The 27,267-nt window shown below is 42.1% G+C and overlaps 1 protein-coding gene and 2 non-coding genes across 5 annotated transcripts; 1 reads left to right on the top strand and 2 right to left on the bottom strand.

The window, feature by feature from the left end:
• On the top strand, window positions 1-26,079 carry pfkpb (phosphofructokinase, platelet b). Of its 3 annotated transcripts, XM_030114668.1 has the most exons (23): window positions 1-263; window positions 3,569-3,642; window positions 5,229-5,306; window positions 6,590-6,779; window positions 6,858-7,023; window positions 7,186-7,230; window positions 7,482-7,590; window positions 10,197-10,292; window positions 10,702-10,794; window positions 10,873-10,998; window positions 12,005-12,069; window positions 12,340-12,409; window positions 14,004-14,150; window positions 15,658-15,728; window positions 16,192-16,279; window positions 17,409-17,561; window positions 19,412-19,564; window positions 22,296-22,460; window positions 23,927-23,988; window positions 24,931-25,042; window positions 25,349-25,448; window positions 25,534-25,639; window positions 25,761-25,917. In XM_030114668.1, the coding sequence occupies exons 1-23, from the start codon at window positions 152-154 to the stop codon at window positions 25,915-25,917; spliced, it is 2,538 nt and encodes an 845-aa protein (XP_029970528.1). In that variant the 5' UTR covers window positions 1-151. The 3 variants fall into 3 exon arrangements, with proteins under 3 accessions (XP_029970528.1, XP_029970527.1, XP_029970526.1); XM_030114667.1 differs by lacking the exon at window positions 17,409-17,561 and having other exon boundaries at window positions 2-263; window positions 25,761-26,079; XM_030114666.1 differs by lacking the exon at window positions 19,412-19,564 and having other exon boundaries at window positions 6-263; window positions 25,761-26,079.
• On the bottom strand, window positions 9,083-9,174 carry trnar-ucu (transfer RNA arginine (anticodon UCU)). Its single transcript is given in 2 exon segments — window positions 9,083-9,118; window positions 9,138-9,174. It is a non-coding gene; the product is annotated as a tRNA-Arg (tRNA).
• Window positions 9,518-9,609, bottom strand: trnar-ucu (transfer RNA arginine (anticodon UCU)). The gene is given in 2 exon segments: window positions 9,518-9,553; window positions 9,573-9,609. It is a non-coding gene; the product is annotated as a tRNA-Arg (tRNA).
• Window positions 26,080-27,267: the final 1,188 nt, after the last annotated feature.

Below are 27,267 nucleotides of genomic sequence, written 5' to 3'. Positions count from 1 at the left end.
CTGCAGTGTGTACTCTCCGGTTACTCCTCGCGCTGCCTCACTCGCTCCATCCTCCCTCGGGTGCTACTCGTCGCCGCTCCTCTTTCACGGAGAGTGAGTGTGAGTTGTGAGCGCGCGTTTGGCAGGTGACACACGGCGGCAGGTAGCGGACATGGCAGCGACAGCGGCGGCACCGAAGCGGCAGGACACCAAGAAATTCTTCGAGAACCTGTCCGGTTCCGGTAAATCCATCGCGGTGCTGACGAGCGGCGGGGATGCTCAAGGTAAAAAAAAAAAAAAAAAAAAAAGCGCCGCCGCCGCCTGGTTCCATTATCGGACAGACAGCCGCGCCTCAATTAAGAAAAAAAAAATGCAATTTTCATTTCACTCTTTAATGTGAGCAAAATTGCCTTCAATGGAAGCAAAAACGGCAGGATAACCAATTCTGCGACTATTAAGTGTTTAATTTATATTTTAGGTAAGTTATAAAAGTTGTGCGCATCCACAGAATAAGTCTTATAATTTAGGCTTTTTTTTTTCAAACCCCAGCCGGGGACATTCATTACTCTTTTGCAGGATTATTTGGTTGATGGATCTAAAACACCAGCAGCACATTTTCACGCTTGTTTCACACATTTCATTTCACACAAAATGGAAATCTTGAGAAGCCTGCAGTTAAAGGTGCAGTTTTAAGACCAAATCCGCCCTATTTCCCTGAAACTGCCCCCATTTCTTTGTTGATGCCCTTTATTCGCAGGGTCGACGGTTACGCAACACCTTCATTTTGGATGCTGCAGTACTTGGGGCTTTTTTTTTTTTTTTTTTTAAATATTAAATAAATGGGTCATCTCTAGCAGGTTGGACTTTCAGACCTGTTGCCAACATGCGGTTTCTGCATTTTTCATGTGGATTAAAGCTCCGGCAGTAACAACAGGTGATCCAAACCTCAATAGGCTGTTCTTTCCTGATTCTGGGTCGTGTTACACTCCTGTGGCGCAGGGACGAGTGTGTTTGTGTGTGTATGTGTGGTGCATGTCCTGCTCGTGCAATGAATTTATCAGCCTAATCCAAGCTCAACGTGCAGATATTGAGTTATTTTGCCATCATCTCTGTAATTTATAAAAGTTATGAAGTATGGATGTCATTGGGTCATTAGGAGGAATGAAGTGTGTATCACGTGTCTTACATCACCGGGATGAGTCGTCTGTGAGAAAAAAAAAAAAAAGAAAAGAAAAAGAAAAAAGGACCAACGTGAAGCAAAACGCACGCGTCTTCCGCATGAATCCTTTCAGATTAAAACAACTTCCACTGACGCGTGAGTCCCGCATATTTAGCCGTGAAAGCGTTTTTCCGGTTTTTCTGACTCACTGAGCCTCGAGCTACGTGAGGAGAAGCAAGTACATGCAGAGATGCGCCCGTGGTGAGAGGAGGAGGAAATCACCTGATGGAAAGTATAATCCCAACCTTGAAGTGACTTTCAAAACCAAAATCAGTGGTTTCAGTAAAAACTCAAAAAAAAAAAAAAAAAAAAAAAAAAACAGAAATCCACTAATTAATAGGATTAAGGAGTTGGACTTGGATCTGGAGTTGTCAGATAATACACTAGGAGGATTATGAAATCGTGCATGTGATGCCGTTGCTTTGTTTCCACTGTGTGCATGCAGAGCTGCAGGTCGCAGCTATAGTTGGCTGCTGTTACATAACACTGGCGTCCTATATGCTGGCGGAGGGTCTCCCTGCAGCGCTGCACGCAGCATCACAGCCAGCCCGCCTGTGCACTGCGATGCTGCAGCGGCATATGTTTCCACCTCGCATTTAAATATAACCCCACCTGGAAAATGATGCGCGGACTGGACGGCAGCCAGCGGGCCGCTCCGGCGCTCGGACGGGGGAGTCAGGTGGTTTCTCACCTGCGATGCTCGTGACAGACAGCCAAAAAAAAAAAAATCTGACACACCATCCTGCAGCAACCTCTCATTTGGAATCCGTTGAACTGTTTCCAGATATAAGGTTACAGTTGTAACAATGATCAAGTACATTTCTGGAGGATGGAGGATGTAGTTAGTAATCTGATTGCTGACCAGTTTTGCCTGAGAATCTCTAATAGCAGAGCTTTCCTGATCATGAGCTCGGAGTGTGTGAGATTACCATCCGAGGAGCAGTCACACCCCGCGCACGTTCTGCTCTCTGCTGCCGGTGGATGGGATTGGCCGTTGGCAGCGTGTGTCGTGGGAGGGAAGGCTGGGTGCCGTCGGAACAGCTTGTGCCTGCTGCGCTCAGAGAACGATGCAGCGCTCCGGCATTTGTCAGATTTGGCTCGTTAGCGTGGCATTAGCTGCTGTTTCTGATGGGATGTCCGACCTTCTCTCTCAGCAGCCATCTGAAGGAATCTATGATGGAAAAATCCTAAATCCTAAAACAACAGCTGATTGTGTTTTTTTTTAATCACTGAAAGTCTTTAAAGGGGGATTTATCATGTTTATCGGTTATTAAAGTGTTTGGGATTCAAACCAAAAGTGGCCAAAAACTGCTTTCAGCAGCTGATGAGGGGACGACATTACTGTCAAAACACAAAAAACTCCCACTTAAACAAGTCATCCAGCACCTCTGAGTACTGTTGATGTTGTTTCTTTGTAGTTGTTACATTAGTGAAGGCCATGGGCCAAGTGGTTTCAGACCCCTTCTTGTTGCCATTTAGTGTGTCTTAGATTGATTTTTCTGTTTGCTGTAGTTTTGCTTTAATTTATGTGTCCTTAGTGATTTTCTGTGTGTCTTTGTGGTTGTATGTTGGTCCATCAGTGGTAGTATTGTGTCTATTTATTGCAGCTTTGGCTGTCGGTAATCTTTTTTTTTTCTTCTATTTTTTGTATTTTCTGGTTCTTTGTGGCCATTTTCTTGATCTTTATTGTCATTTTGTTGTTGTATAAAAGTATAAAACATAATGTCACATTGTTTAAAAATCAAGTATAAATTGTTATAGAACAGGTTTCTTCACTGCAGCCTCAGTTGTCTATTTTTTTTTAGTTTTCTCCTAAAATACTCAATTTCAACATGATTACCTGATCACATCTGTTTCAGCTACGATTCACCTGTGAGCAAAACTAGATGTCAAACTGAATTCTCTCATTCTTTCACTGTTATTTTGTCTTTTTTAATGACATGACCTGGTGTTTCTGTGTTTTAAAGGCTCATAAATGGACCGCCGCTGCAACGGTTGTATTAATAAATGAATCTATTTACACTACTTTTTTGAATTAATAAGTTAATAAACCATACAATAAAGATGAAAGGCCATGTATTCCATTCCCCTCAGGCTGCTCTGTGTGTGTCCCGTACATTCACTGCGTTCTCACGCTGGTTGAGAGTTACAGTCTGCCCTGCTTCTTATTCCACGGAGCGCTCAGGCAGACATTTGTGAGTTTTGGCACGACGCTCCTGCAGCCGATCCTTATTTTGTCCTCCGCTTCATCTGACTCTTCTCACTCTGCTTTTAGGCCTTTTCTTGGATTCACTTACAGCGGTCGATGAATGAGCACTTTAAAGAGTATTTCTGTCTCTGAAAGGTTCTACTTCCTGTCTCTGCACTCAGGTATGAATGCAGCCGTCCGGGCGGTCGTCCGGATGGGAATCTACGTTGGAGCGAAGGTCTACTTCATCCATGAGGTGAGACGTGACCCTGGAAAGAGTGAAGCTTCAGGAGTAAAGACATGACTTTACCCGACTGATAGAAACCGTCAGCCAATCCATCCATTGACCTCAGCTAACAATAAACCAGGAGGGTTACACTGTGGATGGATTACTACCTCATCACACACACACACACACCAACTGTCACTATAGTTCATATTTACACCCATAGATCCAGATTATAAGTTTAATGAGATTTTAAAAACCAGAAAACTTAGAAAACAGAGCTGTAAGTAACTGTAACTAAAGCTGAGATGAAGTCAGTTAACAGGAGGAAGATGCTCTAAAATCAGAATCAGACGCCTGCAACTGGTGGCCACACGCGGCCTTGATCTGCCTTTTTTGCAGATTCTTAAAAAAAAAAAAAAAATCACTGCACAGGTAAAACATTGTTACATGCATTTTAAACTGGAAGCGATCAAATCCATTTGTCATCGTTCAATAAACTGAATGTACGGCTTTTTAGTTTGTTCTGCATTGTTAATCAGTCCCGAAGTGATTCTAGTTTCACAATATGAAATATTTATTAATGTTAAATTGCTACAGTTATTACAAGACTTTCAAGCACATTATCCACAACACTGCAGGCTAAAGATATTTCAAGGACAGTTGAAACCTATTCCTGTCTCGACTCTGAGTCGTGTTCAGCGGACAGAGATGGAGGACTTGACTTCTCTGTGAATGAAACTCTTTGTGAAGCAGCACATGTTTAATGTCTCGACCTTCACCGGAAGTCTGACAGCAGGTCGATATAGAATTTGTGAGGATGTATGATGATGCCACTGATAGCAGCACGAGGGAGGAAGAGGGAGGAAGAGGAGGGAGCGGGAGGGAGGGGGAGGAGGAGGTAAAACACGATCCAGTCTCAGTGCAGATGTAATTGGATTACCAGGGGCGGACTTCATCCTTCGCCGGCTGAACTGTCGTTCCCATTGGATTTCAGTAGCCACCGGGTCACAGCTGAGTGACGCCGTGCTTCTATTTTGGTTGGAGGGGTCTCATCTGGAGGTCCATGAACGCAACACTGCATCTGCAGAAACAGCGAATAGTGATCACATTCAGTAACTTCTGCACAAAGTGGTGCTGAGCTATATATAGCTGCTTTGGCAGTTTCTGTAAACATGGTGAGATTTAGGAGAGCGGACGACACTTCTGCTTCATACGTCTCACAATCTTATTTTTTTTCCCCCTGTGATATTTAATATTTAGACCATTTTTATTTGCGTTTGACCATGGAGACACTTGTAATTTAGGTTTGTATTTTACAGTTTATGGTTAAAAAAAAAATCTACAAATGGGAAGAAGTTTTCACTGAATTTTCCAATCGTCTGACTCTGTACATTCACTTGCTCCTTGTGTGTGTGATCCTGCTCAAGTTTCCATTAAATACCAATAGAATATTTATAATTTCCTGGCTTTCAAAAGCCACGAAAGTAAACACTGGTCTCTGAGTATTTCCGGGGGTATTTCCCTGCGCCTGTTTGTGTGAGCCTCGTCCAGATCTGTTCTGGTTGAGTTTGTGACGTTCTGGGCGGTCTTTAACTCGTTGTTTACTCTCTCAGGGATACCAGGGCATGGTGGACGGCGGCGACAACATCAAAGAGGCGACGTGGGAAAGCGTCTCCAGCATGCTGCAAGTGGTGAGCTCAGAGTGTTCACACTGTTTGCTTTCACGTGCAGGAAATCCTGCACGGAGTCCATTTTGCATCCAAATAGACACCCCTTTGTTGCCTGCTGGAGCATTGTTGATATTTGAGGCAGGGAGAACAATATCTGCTGTGTTGTCAGGCGTCTGTGCCGATAATTGAAAGTGGCACTGCAGCCAAGTTTGCAGCCAAATGAGTCATTGATTGAATTCAACCTTTTCAGCGGCGTCAGAATTAGACTTCACTGGCCGACTGGGGCCACACTTAGACCGTAGAAGGACTGATCATTCTCCAGCACCTATTCAGTCATACGTTTCCCTAATCCTTTTAACTTGGCATCTGTTGATGTTTTCCTCTAAATGGAAAATAATGTTATATAGTTTTATTTCCAAAAGAGAGCACCTTTTTTGATTTCCAGTGTTTAAATGATGCTCAATTTGCTGAAAAATGCCCTATAATCTGAATATATTCAGAGTTTGTCTCATCTGTAATGCCCCAAATTCTTTTCTCTATCACAAATGGCATATCTTCAGACAAGTTTCTTAATTAGCATGGATTAAACAATCTGTCTTCAACAATCAGTGGTTGAAAACTAACTTAAAAATCTTTGGAGTGAAATTTTGATCAAAGTCGTTCCTCCTGTGGGGCTTCACTATTTCTCCTAAGCATGCAAAATTTGATATCAGTGTTGAGTAATACGGTTAAATTATTACCGAAAAATATTGAAAAAAAAAACCAATGTGTAGTCAAACTGTCTTTCGGAATATGTGCAATGTCATTTGAATACAAAACTGGACATTTTCATGCAGTAATAAACAAACCACACTGGAAAATAATGAAAAATAGGTATACAAATTAATACCGGAGGCATTATTCTTGAAGTGAGTCTTAAAATAACAGAAATAACTTAATTTAGCTTTAGTGGAGAATCTCTTAGGTTTTACCTGATTTACACATTTAGCTTAAATTTATCATGAATGAAAGAATTGTGAAAAACTGCACATGGACATTAAGAGAGCTCTCAGAAAACTGAAGTAAATGACAATATATATGCACATTTTTAAACACATACACCAAATTAAGTCAAAGTTTTAGAAATAATACATAGAAATGTGAGTCACTAGTATTACTTTTAGTAGGGATTGGAGTACTTTAAAACTTGCATAAAATTCCTTATACAACACTTTATTAAATAGTTCTGCTAGTGTCTCTAACAGTGTGATGCAGGACTTGTCTTTCTGTGTTGTGATTCTTGTTTCCCCCCCCCCCCCCCGCAGGGCGGCACTGTCATCGGCAGCGCTCGCTGCAAAGAGTTCCGGACGCACGAGGGTCGCCTGAAGGCGGCGCTCAACCTGGTGCAGCGCAGCATCACCAACCTGTGCGTGATCGGAGGAGACGGCAGCCTGACGGGGGCCAACCTGTTCCGGGAGGAGTGGAGCGAGCTGCTGAGCGAGCTGGTGCAGCAAGGTGGAGCACGCCTCACCCAGGGGCTGCTGGGAGTTGACGCCCCACAACCTCATTCTCATTGTTGTCGTTGTTTTCCAGGTTCGATCAGCGAGGAAGCGGCTCGCACTCACTCCTCGCTGCACATCGTCGGGATGGTGGGCTCCATCGACAACGACTTCTGTGGCACCGACATGACCATCGGCACCGACTCGGCCCTGCACCGCATCATCGAGGTGGTGGACGCCATCATGACCACCGCTCAGAGGTGAACACATCCCACATCCAGCATTAAAAAAAGAAACAAGACTTACAAGGATTATATATTTTTATGACATGTGAGGGGTGAAGTGAGCAGGAACAGCAAACTCAACAACCTGTGATAAACACAAACCTTTGTGATTTATCTGTGTTTTCTCTTGTTTTATAGCCACCAGAGGACGTTTGTGTTGGAGGTCATGGGCAGACACTGCGGGTAACCACTCCTCCTGCTGTTCTCAAAACTCACCAAACACTGTAAATGCTATATATCCAGTTTAAACCCATAGATGTTTATTCTCTTCTAGTCAACAAACTGAATTACAGAAAGTTTTTTGTCTGGATTGGATGGGAGGAACAAAGTTAAAATATTGATAAAAGAGTTACATAAGAGAGATATTTCTTTTTTTTTTTTTCTTTACTTTGATATGACCTAGAGGAGTGATTATAGGGTGTGTATTTGTGTAGATACCTGGCGCTGGTCAGTGCGCTGGCATGTGGAGCCGACTGGGTTTTCATTCCCGAAATGCCCCCTGAGGACGGGTGGGAGGACAGCATGTGTCAGAAACTCTCTGAGGTAACGCACACCGGCCTTTCCGCGCTCTGCACATCACCTCTTTGATTAAGTTATGTAATGTATGTACTCATGAGAGCTTAGCAGATGGTCATTTTGCCAAGGCTAAAATTCTAAATAAATCTGCATGTATTAAAATATATTAACGAAGGTGATATTATATTCATGTTGCAAAAACTGAAATATGTGCAACACAAGAGAAGTAGCTTCTTTCATTAAAAAAGCTTCCCCGATTCAGCCACAAGGGGGCAATGTTGCTTCCTACCAGTAGTTATTTATCCCATAGAAGAAGTTACCCTCACAGTGTTGCCGTCTTAGTGACTTTGTTGTTATATTTTACGATTTTTCAGACCCTTCGGATGGCTATTTATTTATTTTGTGAAATGTGACCACTGACAATTTGAACTACTTGGTCCGATGTTTTAGAGAATTCTGAACTGTAACCTTTTCAATGTGCAAACTGCATCTGCTTGTATGTGTGAACAGCTCTTGCTCTTCAAAAATCTTATTCCAAATTCCAGTCAAATACAGAATTATTGGAGATTTTTCTGTAGCAGCACTCTTTTGTCATACAGAGACATCTAGTGGTCACAGATGGTATGTACCATATATTATACAACTCACTTATTTTGTAATGTATTTGAATATTTTCCTACATCCCTGTTTAAGTTTGTCTTTATCTAGATGCCCCACATGGAGCCTGCTGTAACTTAACAGAGGTTTCTGGTTTCGGTAGACGTCTCAATCAGCATTCAAATGGACCTCACAGTAACATTCATGAAGAGCCGAGGCGTGATCCATTGACGTGCAAATTAGATGGATTCACACATTTGTGAAGATCTCAGCTCTTAAAAAGCAATCCCACCAAAACAAGACACAACCAGTCAATCAGTGATTTAAAGAAGAAAGTGTTAGACATCCAGACGAAACTAAAAAAAAAAAACTCATCCATCAGATAACTGAGTGCAAATACAAATTCTAGCGTATGACAATAGATCTTAAGAATGGAAAACAGTGCTGCTAAAATAACTGAATCAGTAAATAGGCTTTAGTGTTATAGATACCATTTCTGATTTCATTCCTTCCATTTTTTTGTCACGTATCCTAAATAATTCACATATGTTCACATCTCCAAAGTACAAAAATGTACAAAGAAAAAGAAATCAACATAGAGAGAGAGAGAGGTAGCGAGAGAGAGAGAGATAGAGAGAGAGAGAGAGAGAGAGAGAGAGAGAGAATTATTTATTTACTTTCTCACTTACTTTTTCAGTACATTTCTCACTTTAACCAAAGACAAAGGCACAAAAATAACTACATAGAGACAGTTACATGTGAAAATCAATATAACAACGCTGAAATACATATATGTTTTACATCACTGAAACAGTCCAACTGAGATTTTGTATTTCTGTTTGTCTCTTTCTTCACAAAGTTGTTTCTTTCTATTGTAACAAGCTCAGTCGGTAGTTATTTAACTAGTTTCTATGGAAAACAGCGACTCTGGTGGGACTCGAACCCACAACCTTTGAATCACTTCTCTAGTGACTGACTAGAAGTCCAATGCGCTATCCATTGCGCCACAGAGCCAGCTGACATGAGGCACCAAGGGGGCGGGAGTCGGAGCTGCGGAGCCGTGAATAGCAGCACACAGCTGCTGATCACTCTGGTTTGTGCCGGAAGAGCAGGAGGAATCCTAGACAAGCGTTTCTCGACTCGTCCAACACGGCACAATCTGTATTTAGTTCAGATTAACAAACACACACACACACTCTGTCCCGTGAAGCAGAAAGTCAGGAATCAGCAACTGATCCAATTACCTGAAGAGTAACGTGGTTTTCAGAAGTATCTTTCATCTCATAGTCTGCATCATCATCGTCGATCTTTCTCTTCTGAAATGACATTCTTCTGAACTTCAATGCTCCCAAAACCTCGACTCTGGTGGGACTCGAACCCACAACCTTTGAATCACTTCTCTAATGACTGACTAGAAGTCCAATGCGCTATCCATTGCGCCACAGAGCCCTGTGGTTGATTCTCTTCGATGTCCGTTAATGTGGGTCAGTGTGTTTCTCACTGTGCAGAGTCGATCTCGGGGTTCCAGGTTGAACATTATCATAGTCGCTGAAGGAGCCATTGACAGACAAGGACAGCACATTTCCTCTGAGTTTGTGAAGGATGTGAGTAGAGCTCGGAGTAAAGACGGAGGAGAAACAGAAGCTGGACCGGCTGCTGGGAATGAATCAGATTCATCCAGGTCCAGACGCTTGCCACAGTTTAAGAGGCTATATATTAACACTGGGAACGCCGGGAAAAAAAAGCGTCAGAGATGATAAAGCTAAAGATGATAAAGGTTTTTAGTCCAGCTTGAGGAAACATGGGCGACAGTGAGAATAAGAAGCCCAGATAATGCTTTAATGTCCTTATTGGAAAGGATGGAATCATCTGTGGCAAACGTCTGCTAACAAATGAAAAGGTCTCGGAGCTGCTCTTCCAAATCATTCACAAGGTTTTTCAGAAACTACCCATCGTGGCAGGATCCAGCTTTTGCCGCTGCTCAGCCTTTTCTGTCTTGTGTTGATGTGCCTGTGCTTCTTTATTTCCCCCTGTAGAACCGCGCCGATAAAAAACGGCTGAACATTATAATTGTAGCTGAAGGCGCCATAGATTCCCACAACAAGGCAATTACTCCTGATTATATCAAGGATGTAAGTATGGCGGGAAAACCTCGACGGGGTCTCCAACGCCTCCTCATATCCACGGATCTTTTCCCTTCTTCTGTTGGTGTCCTTCAACATTTCACTGGTCGTTGGCATTTCGTTTTTCATTCTTTGATACTCCCTCTCGCTCTTTCAATAGCCTGCACATCTTCATCACGCTTTCTCATAGTTTTGCAAGTGTTCTCTGCATCTTCATCACTCGGCACTCGTCAGCATGACAGAAGACGTTTTGCACGATTTCTCCTTTTGTTTCATTATTTGCATGATAAGCAAGTGTTAGAATGTTGTGTAGCTGTAGTTTTTAATGTTGAGCTTAGGCGTGTCAAATAAAGTAGTTATTTTGTGAATGTTTAAGCGTTCTATGCTAGCTGCTAATCCAGGCTCTCTCAATGATCAGCTGGTGGTGCGCTGCCTGGGCTTCGACACCAGGGTCACTATTTTAGGCCATGTGCAGAGAGGCGGGACGCCGTCGGCCTTCGACAGGATTCTGGTAAGTCACATCAGAATCTAAGCGTCTGCGTAAAACCATCTCTCAGAGCCTCCTATGAGTGAACTCTGACCTTTCCAGGCCAGCCGTATGGGCGTGGAGGCGGTGCTGGCCTTGCTGGAGGCGTCTCCCACCACGCCGGCCTGCGTCGTCTCTCTGGTCGGGAATCAGGCTGTCCGGCTGCCGCTGATGGAGTGTGTGCAGATGGTGAGTGTGTGAGGCGTGCAGGGAGAACACGACTGATCGCTCTACTCAGTGTTTGTTTTCTCCTACAGCTTATTAATCCGTCGCTTTGTGTATAAAGCGGCTTGCAAAAGTATTTCCCACCCTTGGGAAGGCTTTTCTTCTGGAGGGACAAAGAGGTCGGAGATGATGCGGAGATAAATGGAGCCAAATGCAGGACAAATTCTTCCACCTTCCAGCAAAACAACAGCCCTAAATATAGAACCAGAGCTAGGATTGAAAGGTTTCCATCAAAACATTTTCATGTATTAAAATGGATTTTTGAAAATCTCTGGCATGATTGCTATTCTCCAACTAATCTTGACTGATCTTGAGCTATTTTATGAAGAAGAATGGGCAAAAATTTCCATCTCTAGATGTGCAAAGATGGTAGAAACAGACCTAAAAAGAATTGCAGCTGTGATATGTAGCTTGAAGTGGCTCCACAGATGGGCTGAACACTTTTCACCTTTTATTTTTAAGTTGAAAAAAAATCTCTGTTACATTAAATCCCAATTTACATTTGCGTTTGTCATGTGACAAAAGAAAAGTGGAAAGACTACATATATTTTTAAATGGCTCCTCAGATAAACATTAGCATTAGCTTTGTCACTCGAATGTTTTCGCAACAACACCGTGCATACAGGTGGAAACAGACACCTGCAGGCACGGCGTCCACTTCACACTGCTAATTCAGTTCACTGCTGTTTACAGTGCCAATTACAGTCTCATTGTACTATATATACTGTAAATGTGTGTGCGTTTACTTATTTATTTATCCTGCCTGCATTCATCCATATTAATTTCTACACTACTTCGTATTTTTAATGCTCAAGTCTTTCAATAAATATATATCTGCAATACAAAAGTTCTCATGAAGCCTGAAGGGAAAATGTATGTCATTATGAATATTATTGCAGATAATTTCAAAGCAGGAACAGGAGAAAAGGCTTGTAACTTTACTGAAGAAACTTATTTTCCTTCTCATCAGACCCAGGAAGTCCAGAAGGCGATGGATGAGAAGAAATTCGAGGATGCCGTCAGGCTGCGTGGAAGGTATATTTCCTTTTTCTGCTTTGCTGTGGTTACATCAGAAATATTTCACTTTGTTTACAGGATAAGCTGAAATCAATACGTTGAATGGTTAAATTGTGTGGAGCTGGATGACGCTTTATTGGATGATCGGTTTTCTGTCTGGGACACGTTACAGACGGCCATGCCCCAGTCTCGTTTTAACTGCGTTTGCACAGATCTTTAGTTAATTCATTTGCGGCAGACCAGGATGCATTGAAGATTTCCTGTTCTAACTTTGTTTTCTGTCTGCAGGAGCTTTGAACACAACCTGTCCACCTACAGACTGCTCTCCTACCACAAAGCCGACTCTGAACTTCCAAATGTAAGTCACCGGTAACCTAAAAACATTGCGATCAGTACAGTCAGTCCAGTGAAGTGATCCACTTTTTTTTTTTTTAACTCTTCTAATATGTTTCCCCATCAGCTGCTCTGAGATTTGTTTCAGTAGCAGAAGGTACCTTCTTGCCAGGTGCATTGTGGGTGCTGCAGTCTTTTTGTGACACTAACGGAGGCTGGTGTTTGTTTTGTCTTCCTGTCTGTCCTGAGGGGGAGGAGGAGGAGGAGCAGTTTGATGTATGTGAGGAGGCGGCTGTAGGTCAGCTTTCGCAGGTGTAGCGGGTACAACACACTTCTAGCAGCTAGCGCTAACATTTTCAGCCCGGTAGAAATTGATATGTTTGGATTTTGATGGGGTAAATCTTCACAGTTAACGCAGTGCCACAAAATGACGCCGTCAGTGCATTTCTGCCTGATCTTGCTTTTCTTCTTCACGGCTCTTCGTAGAGGTAGAAATGTAGACATGCTTCCATTTGCCCTGCGCTCCCAGTGATGCCTGAAGTAGAGTTCGTAGCATTTCATATCAAGTCTGAAAGCATCTCTGCTCTTCTCATAACTCAAACTGGATGGGGTCAGACCTCTCAAGTTTAATCATCACAACTCTCTTTTTTTCTTGTAAACTCCATGCAGATGTGCCACATCCCACAGACGTCGGAAAATTTTAAATTGATACATTGAATTGAATCAGATCAGCTGATAGATTCTGAAAAATCAGCAATTTTCTTGTCTTTTTTATTTTCTGCATTAGTTTCAGGACGTTCAACTCAAAACTGTCAGAAATATGTCTAAATATTCTCAGTTGTTCAGACAGGAGGCATCTTAATGCAAAATTCAATTTCTTATTATTTATATGTTACAGTTTGTATCTTTAAAGACACAGATTGCTTCATTCCTGAAAGATTATCAAGAAGTTCAATAATACAAAATAAAAATAATGCCTGATCCTGCTGACCAACATTTTTTTAACCTAAGTTCTCCAGACTTCACACTAAATATCTGACTTTAACATTTAAATTCCAGATTTCTGTGATTCGTAGTCAGTGGAGATTTGGATTTTGAGACGCTTGACGAGTTATCTGTGTTGTTATTAATGTATTATTATCATTAACCCGGTTGAGATGATGAACTTTGCAGCCTTTCTGGTGAACTGTATGTGTTTTCCACTGGAACGTGGAACATACAGTCTCAGATGCACGAGCTCCATTTAAAAAAATCCAGGAACGACGACTCAGAAAACATTTGCTTTAATTGCTTTGATATTTTTGCTTTTAGCAGCATGTGGCCTTTTTTATTTTATTTTATTTGCATGCAGAGCTATTTTTTGCTATAAGTCTATAAGTGATTAACTCTGGATCATATTCTTCCATGGAGCAGTTTGTAATGTTTGCCTCACATCATGGACTCTTATTGAAGCATCTTCCTCAAACCCGGCACCGCCGCACGTGCTGCATCTGGACGCAAAATCCTGAATCGTGAAGATGTTGTAAACTCTGGCTGTGCTTTTTGGGGTGGAGTTTGCTTTCCTCTGCTGTGTACCGAGTGGATTTCTCAGTGTGTGTTTGTGTGCGTAACACCCGCAGAGCAACTTCAACGTGGCGGTGCTGAACGTGGGCGCCCCGGCAGCGGGGATGAACGCCGCCGTGCGCTCCGCTGTCAGGGTGGGAATCACCGAGGGCCACAAAATGTTCGCTGTCAGCGACGGATTCGAGGGCTTCTACAAAGGACAGGTGGGATCCTGCAATCCTGAAACGTTTAAACTGCTTTGGTTTTGTGGGTTTCTTGCATATTTTTTCCCACAAATTTTCATGTTTGTAACAAATTAGTTCAAACAAAATGATCAAACAGTTAATTTGTGTAATCAGTCTTTTTTTTCTAAACTCTACATTTTGATTAAATCTGTGTGTAACTTTATTTTTAGTTTGTCAATGTACTTTTTTCTTTTCCTCCCTACATTGAAACTTAAAAATCTGTCCAGCAATTTGCTTTAACTTTGTGATCTCGATTCAGAATTGGAGTGAAAGGGTTAATTTAACCAACAAGATAAAATACCAAAACTTTATGTTTCTTTTACAAAACTGAAAATCCTGCCTGCCAGCTTTTAGTAGATTTTTTAAAAAAACTGTTCTGTATGAATAGTTTCTGAATCTAAAATATGATACAAGCTGAAAAGTGAAATGTGTCTCAGTTTCTCAGAAGTTGAGGAGAAACAAACACACCGTTGAATTGTGCTTCTGTTTAGTTCTGATTTCAGTTCTTGTCATTAAGATAAACATGTCAGTTCTGCTGCAACTCACCGGCAGCTGGCTCCTCAAATATTCTTCTCTTAAACCAAGTCAAATTGAAAACAAAGCGTAAACACTCTGTGGAGGTCAGAGGTGAATTTCGTGCTTTCTTCACTCCTGCGGGGTCGACACAGATTACACTCCAGTGTGTTCAGAAACACAAGACTGTTTACTGTAAACTGTTTCGTCTCCTCTTTCAGCAGCTCTGCTACTCGCATCCAGAATGCTGAACTATCCACAAATATCAGGCGCTCTGGGCAAACTGCCACGCATGCTTCCAGAGTGACAGCGACCTGTTGAGGGAAATGAGTCGTCGTGTCGACGGATTAGATGTGATTGAAAAGTGAAGGAGTGATCCCTGACTAAAACCTCTGCTAAGTAGGACAGCGATTATTATAGGAGGAGCTGCGGGTTAAACGTGACTCAGCTGGTGCTCTGCGGCCCGGCGATGAGAGCGGGTACTAGATAATGAAAAAAAGTTTGGTGCCTTTATCCGGATATTACAGATTGTTGCAGGGCTCAAAGTGAAGCCGGTGTGGATCAGAGGGCGTCGTGCAGAAGCAACAGGAATCCAGAGGCTGCGACATGAATGCAAAAGCTGCGTATTAAGGCAAAAATGCAAATACAGTTTTATGAATGTGAAAGATGCAGCATAAATGCAAAAAGTGCAGTATGGATGCAAAAGCTGCTCCAGGAATGATAATGCTGCAACATGAATTTAAAAAATATAATATGTAGCACAAGTTGCTACACTAATGCGAAAGCCACAACACTGCAATGGAAAACTTGCAACAAAAATGCAAAAGCTGCAACATAAATGTGATAACTGCAGCAAGATTGCAAAGGCTGAAAAAGCCACAGCATGAATCCTGAAACTACAATGCGAATGCAAAAACCGAAACGTGGATGCAAACGTGAGTGAAAAGCCACAACACGTTCTCTTCTTTTTCAGATCAAGGAGATCAAATGGGGAGACGTTGGAGGCTGGACTGGTCAGGGAGGATCTCTGCTGGGCACTAAAAGGTAAACAGCTGCAGTCACAAACATGCAGATGAGGAGCTCCAAGCAAACAACTTGTGTGTAGTGCTGTGATTTATCTGCTAGGTGAATGCATCTCTTTTTTTTTTTCTTCATGGTTTTGATCTTCTAGGATAAAAAGATTGGTAACACTTTGCTTGAAGCCCCTCTTTATAACACATTATAAGTAGTTATAAACACTAATACATGATCACAATGCTTTATAACTCACTATACAGCAGTATACAGCATAGGATTAAGGTTAGGGTTAGGGTTAGGGTTAGGGTTAGGGTTTGGTCCTGGCATTGTGATCATCTATGAATGTTTATAACTACAGCTACACATGTTATAATGGCATTATAATGCTTTATGAATGTACTTATAATGTGTTATGCAGGGGGGCTTCAAGTAAAGTGTTACCAAAAGATTTTTTTGCATTAATTTTGAAATTGTTTGTCGTCTGTGGCAGAACTCTTCCAGGAAAACATCTGGAGAAAATCGCCGAGCAGATGAGGATTCACAACATCAACGCTCTGCTTGTGATCGGAGGATTTGAGGTACGTCACCTGATTGAAAAACATTCACAAACTGCACTTATTCTGATATAACTGTATTCTTCACACAGCTAATGATAATTTAAAAAGCTGAATTCTTTAATATTGAAAGCACTGTTTTTCAATGTTGCCTCATTGTATCTGTCATTAAGCTTGTCTTTATCTTGTATTCCACATTCAATGTATTACGTTTTTCCACTGATCCTGACATTTCAGCTCACTAAACATGCATTTACCTCTGTAGTAATGCTTTCAACATAGACTTATGAAACATTTAAATGTTGTAGTCTCCATCCCATCATCTCTACTTGTTGGCCGAGCTGCAAAGCCAAACTGAGCTAAAACTGTGTGTTTTTTGCACAAACTATTTAATTTGGGTAATATTTTTTGTGTTACCTAACAAAAAAGTGTATCACATTAAAAAATTCAAAACCGTTTTTGACTTTGGCGGCTCGGCCAACGACTGTTTTGTCGAGTGTGTGGAGCTGCAACATGGCCTTTCCGTGTGTGTCTCGCTGTCTGTTGTGATTGGCCTGGCTCTCTCCCCCCTGGCTTCTCCCACCAGCCCACTTCTCGCAGACCTCTGTTCCCCCCCGCCATAACTCCGCAGACCCATCTCCCATCGTCTGCCCCCCCCCACCCCCCACCCCCCCCAACGCCTCCTCTGTAAGCCACGCCCACTGCAAGCTGCCATATCTCTGAGATGATCACGCAACGCAAACAAACGCTGCGCTTCTCATAAACCCCTTGTGATGTCTAGAAACTTCCAAAACTACGTGGACAAGATTCACCAGCCTGTCGGCAGATACTGATTGAAGAATCGGAATAGGATTTCCCATCATGCTTCTGCATGATCTGAATGACTCTCTACCCTGCAAACAGGGAGCAGCTTGAGAGACACTGTCATATTCATGTCAGAAAATCTTTTTCAATAATTTCTAACACTGAATGCGATGCAGCTGTGCTACTTCAACCAGCTCTGAGCTCCTCCCACCTCCTTCCTCCCTCTTTGTCGCTGAACCTTCACTTCCTGCCCTCACTTATGATGAAGAAAGGATCCCGCTGTCTTCCTCCCATTTATTTGTGCATCCCTCCTATTAACTGAATACGACGCTGGCTCTCACCGCTGCAGGCCTACGTGGGATTACTGGAACTCTCGGCTGCACGGGACAAATATAGCGAGTTCTGTGTTCCCATGGTTATGGTCCCCGCCACCGTCTCCAATAATATACCCGGTTCAGACCTCAGCATTGGCTCAGACACCGCTCTGAACGCCATTACTGATGTAAGTGCACGTGTGTGTGTGTGTGTGTGTGTGTGTCGGGAGACCTAACACACACACCCCAGAGTGTTGGAGGTTTTCAGGGTCTTCGCTGAACAGCGCCTCGCGTCGTCACATCGCCAGCAGATCAGATCTAATCTGGGATGATTGTGATAGGTAATTTAAAAAAAAGAAGCTGACTGACACTATTTTATTGTAATTTATTTGCAAAGAAAGCCTTTTTTTTTTTACATTTTATTGGAAAATATTCTGTTAATTCTGTACATTGTATTATTAGACGACCATGTAAACAAACGATTGTAGGATGTTTAGGACACCAAGCAAACACACTTCCTTAGGTGGGACAGAACAAAGAATTTACAAAAGGCTTTTACAAAGTTATGTCTCAGTTTGAGGTGAATTATTTGATAGATTGACAACTAAATTATGTACCTCATCCTGATACGTCATCTGCCCTCTGCAGAGATCCCAACTGCAACTTTCAGGGAGCGAAACATAATAAAAAAAAAAAAAAAAAAAAAAAAAAACGGAAAAAAGGAAGTTTTTTTCCAACTTGTTAATTTTTAATAATGAAGATTTTTGATATGTGGAGAAAAGTTCATTCTGTAAGTGCTAAAAGACTGAAATAGATAACATCCCTAAAGGCTTAAACAAAATGCTTGAATGACTTTAAGTGTTGAAAAGCTAAAATTGCTAAACCAGCTAAAAAGCTAAACTAGTTCAAATTGGCCAAAATTGATGGGAATATGTCAGCATTTCTTAATTACTCTCTTTAAAATTCATCAGTGCACCTTGAAAAAAAATCTTTTTAAATGTTCACGTTATGTTCATTTTTAAAAATGTAAACAGGTTTATACAGGACCAAATACATTTTATTCAGTGTAAAATTATATAAAAATTTCTAAATCTTGCAGATCTCTGATTGATATTGAATATACAGCTCTGCTGCCAAAACGGTACCAATAAACTCCACACGGATGCATTTTCACCTTGTTTTAACCTAAATTGGAGCTGAGATGTGGCGGCTGGTGGCTGCTCGGCGAAGGTCCCGGCCAAGTGTTGGGGCATGCAGTGACGTGTTGTGGCATGTTTTGTTGGTGCAGGCCTTTTGTGTGTCGTGTTTGGTAAACAGCACTCGAGTGGAAAGCGGCCCGTCCAACAGCCATGCTCGGCTTGCTTCTTCTCCTTTGAGCGTTTTACAGAGAGAGAAGTGCGCATGCTGTGTGGGGCATCAGCGGCCCACATTTTCCTGCTTACTGCTCTCTGAGCCCTCTTGGTCTCACTTCACCATCTTGGACATAAAAGGAAAACGTCTCTCTGGAATCCCTCCGCGGTTTTTATCTCGACGACACCTCCGGCATGTCAGCTGAGGTGAAGTGCGTCCCCTCTTTGCACCCCATTCCACCTCCCTCCAGCCAATGAGAAGCCAAAGCCCCCCGCCCCCGCCCCCTCTGTCCCACTCGCCCCAACCCATCTCCTGGAGAGAGCCAGCCAGCAGCGCACACTGTCGTGAATACAGAGCTGGACGTTCATGGACCTGTGTTTTCCTGTATCCTTCATTGTCCAACAGCGCTGACATGAACGATGAGAACAAATCTCAACAATTAGATCCATGTTTTCTACCAAAACTGTACAATGAAGAGGCCAATCAACTCTTGGTTTAGTCGATCCTGAACAAGCCAATCAATAAGAGACGATATTGAAGGATACAGGCCAAAAGCAGCCGCTGTGAAGCCGCCATGAAGCAGCCTGTAGACACATGTTGACCTCCCACACGCAGAAAGAAAGTGTCAGACTCGCAGGCTACCCCCCCTCTAGTGGTCTAACCCCGGTATTACGGCCATCACCATCAGGCCTTTGAGTCCCTGCTGCAGCTGTACGAGGCCCGGGCCGAATACGAGGAGTTTTGCGTCCCGATGTGCATGCTGCCCGCCACCATTAGTAACAATATGCCCGGCACTGACCTCAGTATCGGAGCCGACACGTCGCTCAACGCCATCGTGGAGGTAAGACCAGAAGGTTTCCGACCAAAGTGTTCTGTCTGTGTGATGACTGTCAACGGCAAGGAAGACGCCGATAGTTCTGTCCAGTAAACATCGATATGAACTCCACAAGAACAGAGAGATTTGTTCTCTCTTGGAGCTGCGAGCAAAGAATAACTCTGTTCTTTTCCTGTCTGGGAAACTCTTTTCTCTCATGTGGCGTCTGGTGGTAACTGTAGACTGATTAGTCAGAACGAAGAGCTTGAGAACTCATTTTGTTCTCACTCTTGTGACTTTGAGAAGACAAATATGTCTGTTCTTGTGGAGTACCAAATCCACCTTATGATAACTTCACAGGAAAAGCAAGTCTTAACCTAAAATGATAAAGACCCTGTTCACACACTTTTTGTTTTTCAAATGAAAAGCTAATTTTTATAGTTCAATTTTTATTAATTTATTTAAAACACAACAGTGTTGATAGAAAAACAGGCCTTTATGGCCCCTTTTACACAGTGTGTTCAAGTGAAAACAGAAAAACTGCATTTTCACTTGAAACAGTGTGGTGTGAACGGGACCTTAGAAAACAGATTCTAGAAGCAGATTTTTTATAGACTTTTTTTTTTCATTTGTGCACTAAAGTTATGTTAAAAACTCCTGCACACAGTAGATTGACCTCGTATTACAAAAACACAGCACCACCTAGTGGCCTGGCAGGCAAACTGCAGTGTTTTCTGTCAATGTACAGTTTTTAACATGAGCCTTTATTTTAGGTGAAATCATTTAGTTGGGTAGCTGTGCTTTAAAAACACGCGTGGAAAGTGTTTGAGCTTGGTTGTAACTCTTTAACAGTGTCACTGTTTTGAAAAAAAAAAAAAACACTGCACCACCTAGTGGCCTGGCAGGCAAACTACAGTGTTTTCTGTGTCTCAAGGTGGAACTCTTCTTCTGATGTTATTTCGAGTTGATCGGAGTTGTGTAAACAGAAAAGGTTCAGTCAGGTCAGTGTTTCCAAAACTTGTCAGCTCAGGGACTGAAAACTTGAACTTTTTCTTGCTGTGTTTAAAGCAAATTGACACATCATTGTGTCATTTGCTGGGTTCTTTAACAGGAGTATCCAAACTTCTGCCCACATGTAGAAAGAAATACATCATTCGTTTCATCTCTTGTGTTTCTTTGGTTGTGCTTATTTGGTCAACTGCAGGAACATTTCTTTTTTTTTTTTTTTTCTTTTTGATCGACCTTCTTTAGTGGGTAAGAACTTGTTCATGCTCTACCTGGTGCTAAAATAACAAAATATGAAAAGTTCTCATGTGCTGGCTGTGTTTGACTGTATTTATAGAATTTAGCAATCAAAATTTTACCTAATTTGCGAAACATTGTTTTAATTTTGCAGAAAGAAACTGTCTGAATGTAAACTTTGCTGAGAAAAAACAAAAATAGAATATTGCATATTTTAGAAAATAACATTTTATCCTTTATTAGACTAAATAAAACGTCCCAAGACACACCTCTGACACAGTGAGATGATTTCTGATGTCGATCAAGATGAGTGAAATGAGGTGACGATCCTCATGTCACCCTGCTACACTGAGCGTATGCCTCAAAGTGTTTAACTATAACAATCGTTCATTTACTCAAGCTTCACAGCAGTGAATGAGCATTCAGGAGTGCAGGTGCTGTGTGAGTACATGTTTTGCTGCTTTGGTAGAAATCAGTGCACTTGCATGTCGGAGAAGTTTGCTTTATGGACGCTGCAACGTTTGAGCAAGCCGGTTGAGTTTGTGACGGATGCGGTTTGTGTTTGCAGACTGTCAGTGTCGCTGAGTGAAGTCAGCCACCAGGCCGTAGTGTCCTGGACAAGGAGGACTTCACTCGTTCTGATGCACAGGTCCACTCTGGTCCGACTCCAGTCAGCAGATTTCAATCTGTGTTATTCTATAATGTTATAATATTTTACATTACTCAAGACAGGTGAAATCATATCAAGTAACAAAGGTTCATAGTAAAAAAATTGTATTTCATATTGTAATAAAAAAACTGTAAAAAATGTAGAAAAAAAATTTCCAAAGATAAGAAAATATAAACTGAGCTTCAATCAGAAATTCAAAATAATAATTGAAAATGCAGTTTAAACTGTTCAATCAGAAATTTACTGGATCCATACTAACTGTACAGGAATAACTTATTCAACTTTCATATATTTTGGATTTATTTAGAATTTTTTTCCCGTAATTATAACTCATAAATTATGAAAGTCTGAAATACAAATATCTTCAAATATGACAAAATTGTATTGGATCAGATGTTTATTCTAGCTGTTAGTATAGAAATAAGATAGAAACTTTTAATGATGTGTTATTTTTCAGATGCGCCTTTACTGTGCATTCTGTTGAGATATTGTTTCATACACTGCAGTGTGACACTATGAAACTACAGCTTTCTGCAGAGTCAACCTGGGCATCAGAGAGACTGACCTGGAGGCATTTTGTCCACTTTAGAGTCGAGCTGCATCAGCGTTTTCTCTTTTTAGATGGTTTAGCTTTGAAGAAATCTTAATTCTCAGACATTCATTATGTGTCTGATTCTTCGCAGCACCGCAGATGTTGTTTAAATTTGTTCAGTGAAATATTTTTAAAGTAAAACCAGAGTTTCCACCGACTGATGCAGCTCTGCTTTATAGAGGACCTCCAGGATGGAAGTCTGCCCTCATGTAAGGATTGTTTAACGTGTGTGTGTGTTTGCGTGTGTGAATCAGACATGCGACCGTATCAAGCAGTCGGCCAGCGGCACCAAGCGGAGGGTCTTCATCATCGAGACCATGGGGGGCTACTGCGGCTACCTGGCCACCGTGGGCGGCCTGGCCGCCGGCGCCGACGCCGTCTACATCTACGAGGAGCCGTTCGACATCCGTGACCTTCAGGTCAGAGAGAGAGAAAAAAAAAAAACCTCACCGGAAACGAAAAACACTGAACTTCATCAACTCATTTATTTTACTGACATTTCAATCAGTTTGTCTTCATGAAGGAAACACAAAGAGTGAATTTAGCTCAGAGTGAATTACAGATCATTGCATACATGTGATGTACGTATACATCATGAAGTGATTTAAAATCCTAAATGACAATGATTTGGCTAAAACAATTGAAATCAGTGTCAGAGCACAAATACTACTTTAAAAACGAGAGTACACACACATGAATGCTCTTTGTACATTTGTGTTCTTGTACCTTTGTAAATCATGTTATTAATCCCCGAACGGCACACAAGAAGGTCCAATGTGGCTTTAAATGTTCAGTCAAAATGGGATAAAAGTCACTGTACTTTTCTACACGTTATGACAGAATTATGGTTGAATTCTGTAGAATTAAACAGCAAAAATGAAAGATCTTTTTACAAAGAATTACTGAAAGTAAACAGAAGGTAAGCTTTAAGTTTAGAAACACTGACATGATCGTAGCTTCATTCAGGATGATCAGTCCAGGTCCCGGAGGGTCACAGTCCGGCCTGTTTCTGCTCCAACACCCCTCAGTCTGATCAGTGTGTCGATGGCCGTCCAGGCCCGGAGCCGCCGCCTGGAGGCTTCAGGAGAGCACAGGTGACCCAGATTATATCTGCACGCATGAGGCAGTTTATTAATAAGCTGTGAGCTGCATCAGTCAGATCCCATCAACACCGATCAGGCCAGGACGATTATAGATGTCACTGTTTGTGTTTTTCTCTGCTACAATGGATTTTTTTCAAATACAGTCTTGAAACAGGAGTTTTGGTAAATATTACATCTAAATAACAGCTCACTAAAAACTACAATACAGTCTTGCGACTGTTCATCAAAAGCTTTACTTGTAATAATCCATTTTTGTCTATTTTGAAATGTTTTAAGAGTGTGTCTCCTCCAGAGGGCAGCAGATCATGAACAGAGTGGCAGTCTTCAGTCTTTGAAAGGGAACTTCTGAGATGTATAATTCAAATTTTTTGCACTATTTTTCACTGCAATGTTCAAATCAACATTCACACATGCAAAAATCTGTTGGAGAGTTGAAGTGACCATTTTAATCTGAGGATTTATAAATGAATTCTGAAATATTTTTTCAGTTTATTGATGTCTGATCTTAATTTGTTTTTTTCACCAATGCGATAATTTTTTAAAAATAAGTTCTTTTCAAGGGATTTCTATCTATCTATCTATCTATCTATCTATCTATCTATCTATCTATCTATCTATTTATCTATCTATCTATCTATCTATCAGCCTGGAGGTGTGTCGCCCCCTCCTGGCAAACATGTGACCCTGCAGAGGATTCTGGGAGACTTGTGGATGCTCCGGCTGCTGGCGCAGGCTGCCTGCTCCGGTCTGATGCTCTCATTTCCCTCTGTGTGTTTCTCCAGGCGAACGTGGAGCATCTGACGCAGAAGATGAAGACGAGCATCCAGAGAGGCCTGGTGCTCAGGTGAGGCTCCTTCACTTCACTTAACGTGGCGTATTTAAACTGCTGCAGCTCGACGTTACGGTGATCCAAGAAACTGCTCATCCTGTGATGCTTGTGCATGGAAATTTTTCACCAAAAGATAACTACACATGCGTTTAATGTTTAGTAATTAACAGTGTGTCGTCGTTGTGAAATTTGGTTTTAACGTGCTGCGAACATGGGAGCGACCTGTCGTGGTTATTTTGGTCCACTGCGGCACCCAGCTGCTTTAAAAACGGCTCCCAGAAGGAGGGAGGGCCGGAGAAATAGGACAAATGTGATATTTTGTGAGTAGAGGTGACATTGTGCGTGGCGGAGCTTTCTAATCACGACAAGACGCACTCGGACATAACGGCGCGCCGTGAGAGGACGGCCAGCCGACAGCAGGGTCAACAAATCAAGGACTCGGATTCTTTGCTTCAAGAAGAGGCTCAGACAGTTATTTACACTGTTAATGCTTCAGCATTTAAAGTTGTTGGGAAAAAAAAACTGTTTGAAATGATTGAGCACCAAAAGGAAATAAAACCTCAAATTAGTGTCTCAATTCAAAAATACAAAAACAAAATAGTCAAATTAAAGTACAGATGTAACTTTTTGGAAAAAGACTGGAGACAGTCACTTTAGTGAGATCATAATTTTGAGAAAAAAACATCAAAAACTTTTGCTGTAACTTAGTGATTCTTAAAAGTATCGTCTTCTGCAGGATGAATGTTAAAGATCTTTTCACTGTACCTCTGAATCATGCAGGTCAAAATGAGAAAAGAGCCACTGAAGAATATAAGGATGAGAAAGAATCAAATGTAGGGAGGGAACGTAAAAAGCACTTTAAAAATATTCAGATACCTTAAAAATGTTATTCCAGTATAACTACCGAGTTGAGCTGGATGAGGACTGAGGTCCGTCTCTCTTCGTCCTGCGTTTCAGGAACGAGAGCTGCAACGAGAACTTCACCACCGACTTCATCTACCAGCTGTACTCTGAGGAAGGGCACGGCGTGTTCGACTGCAGGAAGAACATCCTGGGTCACATGCAGCAGGTCGGACACCCGCACACACCCACACTGTCATCTGCTTATTGATCTGCATTGTTTAAATCATCCTACATGAATTATCTGCAACTTATTAAATGAAAACAAGGTGCAATGATTTTGAATTTTCTGAAACCAACATTTTATCTACAGCTGAACGTAAAACAATATATAAGATGTATTTAATTCATAATGTTATTTATTTTAGTTATACTGGCCACAACACATGTCGATAGGTTAAAATAAGAGCACTCATAGCTGTTCCAGTTCTTCTTCTTCTGTGAATATTAAATGCTGTCGTCGTCTCCCTCGCAGGGAGGAGCTCCGTCTCCATTCGACAGGAACTTTGGCACCAAAGTGGCGGCTAAAGCCATCCAGTGGATCAGTCAGACTCTCAAAGAGTCCTACAAAGGAGGTGACCGCCACTCTCTCCCGTCGGTTTCACCTGTTTTTACCCACTCTGGGGTCTAAACGGTCTAAAAGTTTGATGCTTGATGCAGGGAGAGTGTTTGCCAACTCGGAGGACACGGCCTGTCTGCTCGGGATGCGCCGCAGAGCGATGGTCTTCCAGCCGGTGTCGCAGCTCCGGGACGAGACCGACTTTGTGTAAGAAGGTTTTTTTTACCTTCAACCTGCAGCAACAAAACTCACAGAATTCAACTTTAAGACGATAGTGTCAGAGTTTTGATGATTATTCCAGATCTAACATCGTGTTTTGTGTTTCCAGCCACAGGATCCCGAAGGAGCAGTGGTGGCTGAAGCTCCGCCCCCTGATGAAAATCCTCGCCAAGTACAAGACGAGCTACGACGTGTCCGACGCCGGCCAGCTGGAGCACGTGACCCGGATCCGGCCCAAAGACACCAAAACCACGTCAGCCATCTGAGGCGCCAGCAGAGGGCGCCTCTCCTGACGGGGACGAAACAACAAGGAAACACAAACCGGCTTCACATATCAGTGACCTCTGCTCACACAGGGACTGATCGACCGCTGATTGACTGCAAACACTTTAAGGGTAGATTCTAGAAGCTCGCGATGAAGGATGAAATATATACGGCGAGGTCGCACTTCAGGGGAGAAGCGGGTTAAAGGTCATGAAGTCAGAAACCTCATGAAAGGGAAAATTAATAATAATCGTCTTGGGCTTTCGTTCATTTATCTCTCAATTCGTGAGTATTTTCATATTAGATTAAATTTCTTCCTTCTCTTTGCACAGGAGAGGGTTCCCAATTTCTCCCTAAGCCCCGCCCACAAGCAGTGTCTTGCATAATTTGCACATTTGGCGGATTTCAATAACAGCTCAAACACATTGCCATTTGTACTACAAAGTGTTTCTGCCACAAATTTAATTATATTAGTGGAATTTAACTCTTAGTGCTGACTTATTTCCCTGAAATTAATATATACCTAAAGTGATAAGCACTCCTAAATATGCACTGTTCCACTTTTAGGACCTGAGATGTAGCTTTAATCTAATTTATTTAGAGAGAAACGGCAACGCCGAGGCTTCATTTGCCATTCTGCTTTCACTGAGCCCCGTGGTCGACGTGATGAACCGAAGCTGCTTTTACAGACTAATTTACCTGCCAGCAAGTGATTCCACCTCCATGAATGTCCACCATCGTGATTGTAGCAAACCTTTAAAGGAACCTGCAGGGTTTTTCAAGCGTGTGTCGTCGTGGTGTCGTCGCCTCTGCTGTCTGTTTCCATCCCGGGCTTCTGTACGTCGTGCTGCTTATTGGTCTTTGTGAGTAGAGTTCTGCTGGTTCTGTCAGAACTCTGGCAGTGTGATGTGCGTGTGTGTGTGTCCTGTCACAGAGTAATAAAGCATTTATTGTGTGGAAACGGTAAAGACTGTGCTTTCTTCCGTCTGCGGATACCATTCAGCGACTTTCACATTTTCAGGCCTCTGATTGGAAGTTTCTCTACAAAGTTTGGTTAGTTCATAAAGTGGTTAAACTTCCTGCAACAACCAGGATTCGAACCTGAAATGTGAAATTATGAGTCAGCTGTCAGTACTTAGAAAGCTCTGATCTCATATCTGAACGATCTTCTTTTAACTGGTAATTTATCAGTATTTCTTCAAATTAAAGCCGCAAGCGGCATTGGACGGGACCGAGCCCTCTGGCAAGGTGGCCTGACTGAGGCCGTCCTCGTACCTTGATGACTGAACTCCAGGTCATTGGGAACCTTGCTACTCCATTTTCATGAGTTGATATCATTTTCTGTCTATCAC

This window comes from Salarias fasciatus, chromosome 18 (assembly GCF_902148845.1).
Source record: "Salarias fasciatus chromosome 18, fSalaFa1.1, whole genome shotgun sequence".
NCBI classification, from domain to species: domain Eukaryota; kingdom Metazoa; phylum Chordata; class Actinopteri; order Blenniiformes; family Blenniidae; genus Salarias; species Salarias fasciatus.
This window is presented reverse-complemented; position numbering and strand designations above follow the sequence as displayed.

Coding starts and splice junctions, on each gene's coding strand:
- pfkpb (XM_030114668.1), top strand. CDS start 152: ATGGCAGCGACAGCGGCGGCACCGAAGCGGCAGGACACCAAGAAATTC. Junction 15,729..16,191: donor TCTCTGCTGGGCACTAAAAG/GTAAACAGCTGC, acceptor CGTCTGTGGCAG/AACTCTTCCAGGAAAACATC. Junction 17,562..19,411: donor CTCTGAACGCCATTACTGAT/GTAAGTGCACGT, acceptor CATCACCATCAG/GCCTTTGAGTCCCTGCTGCA.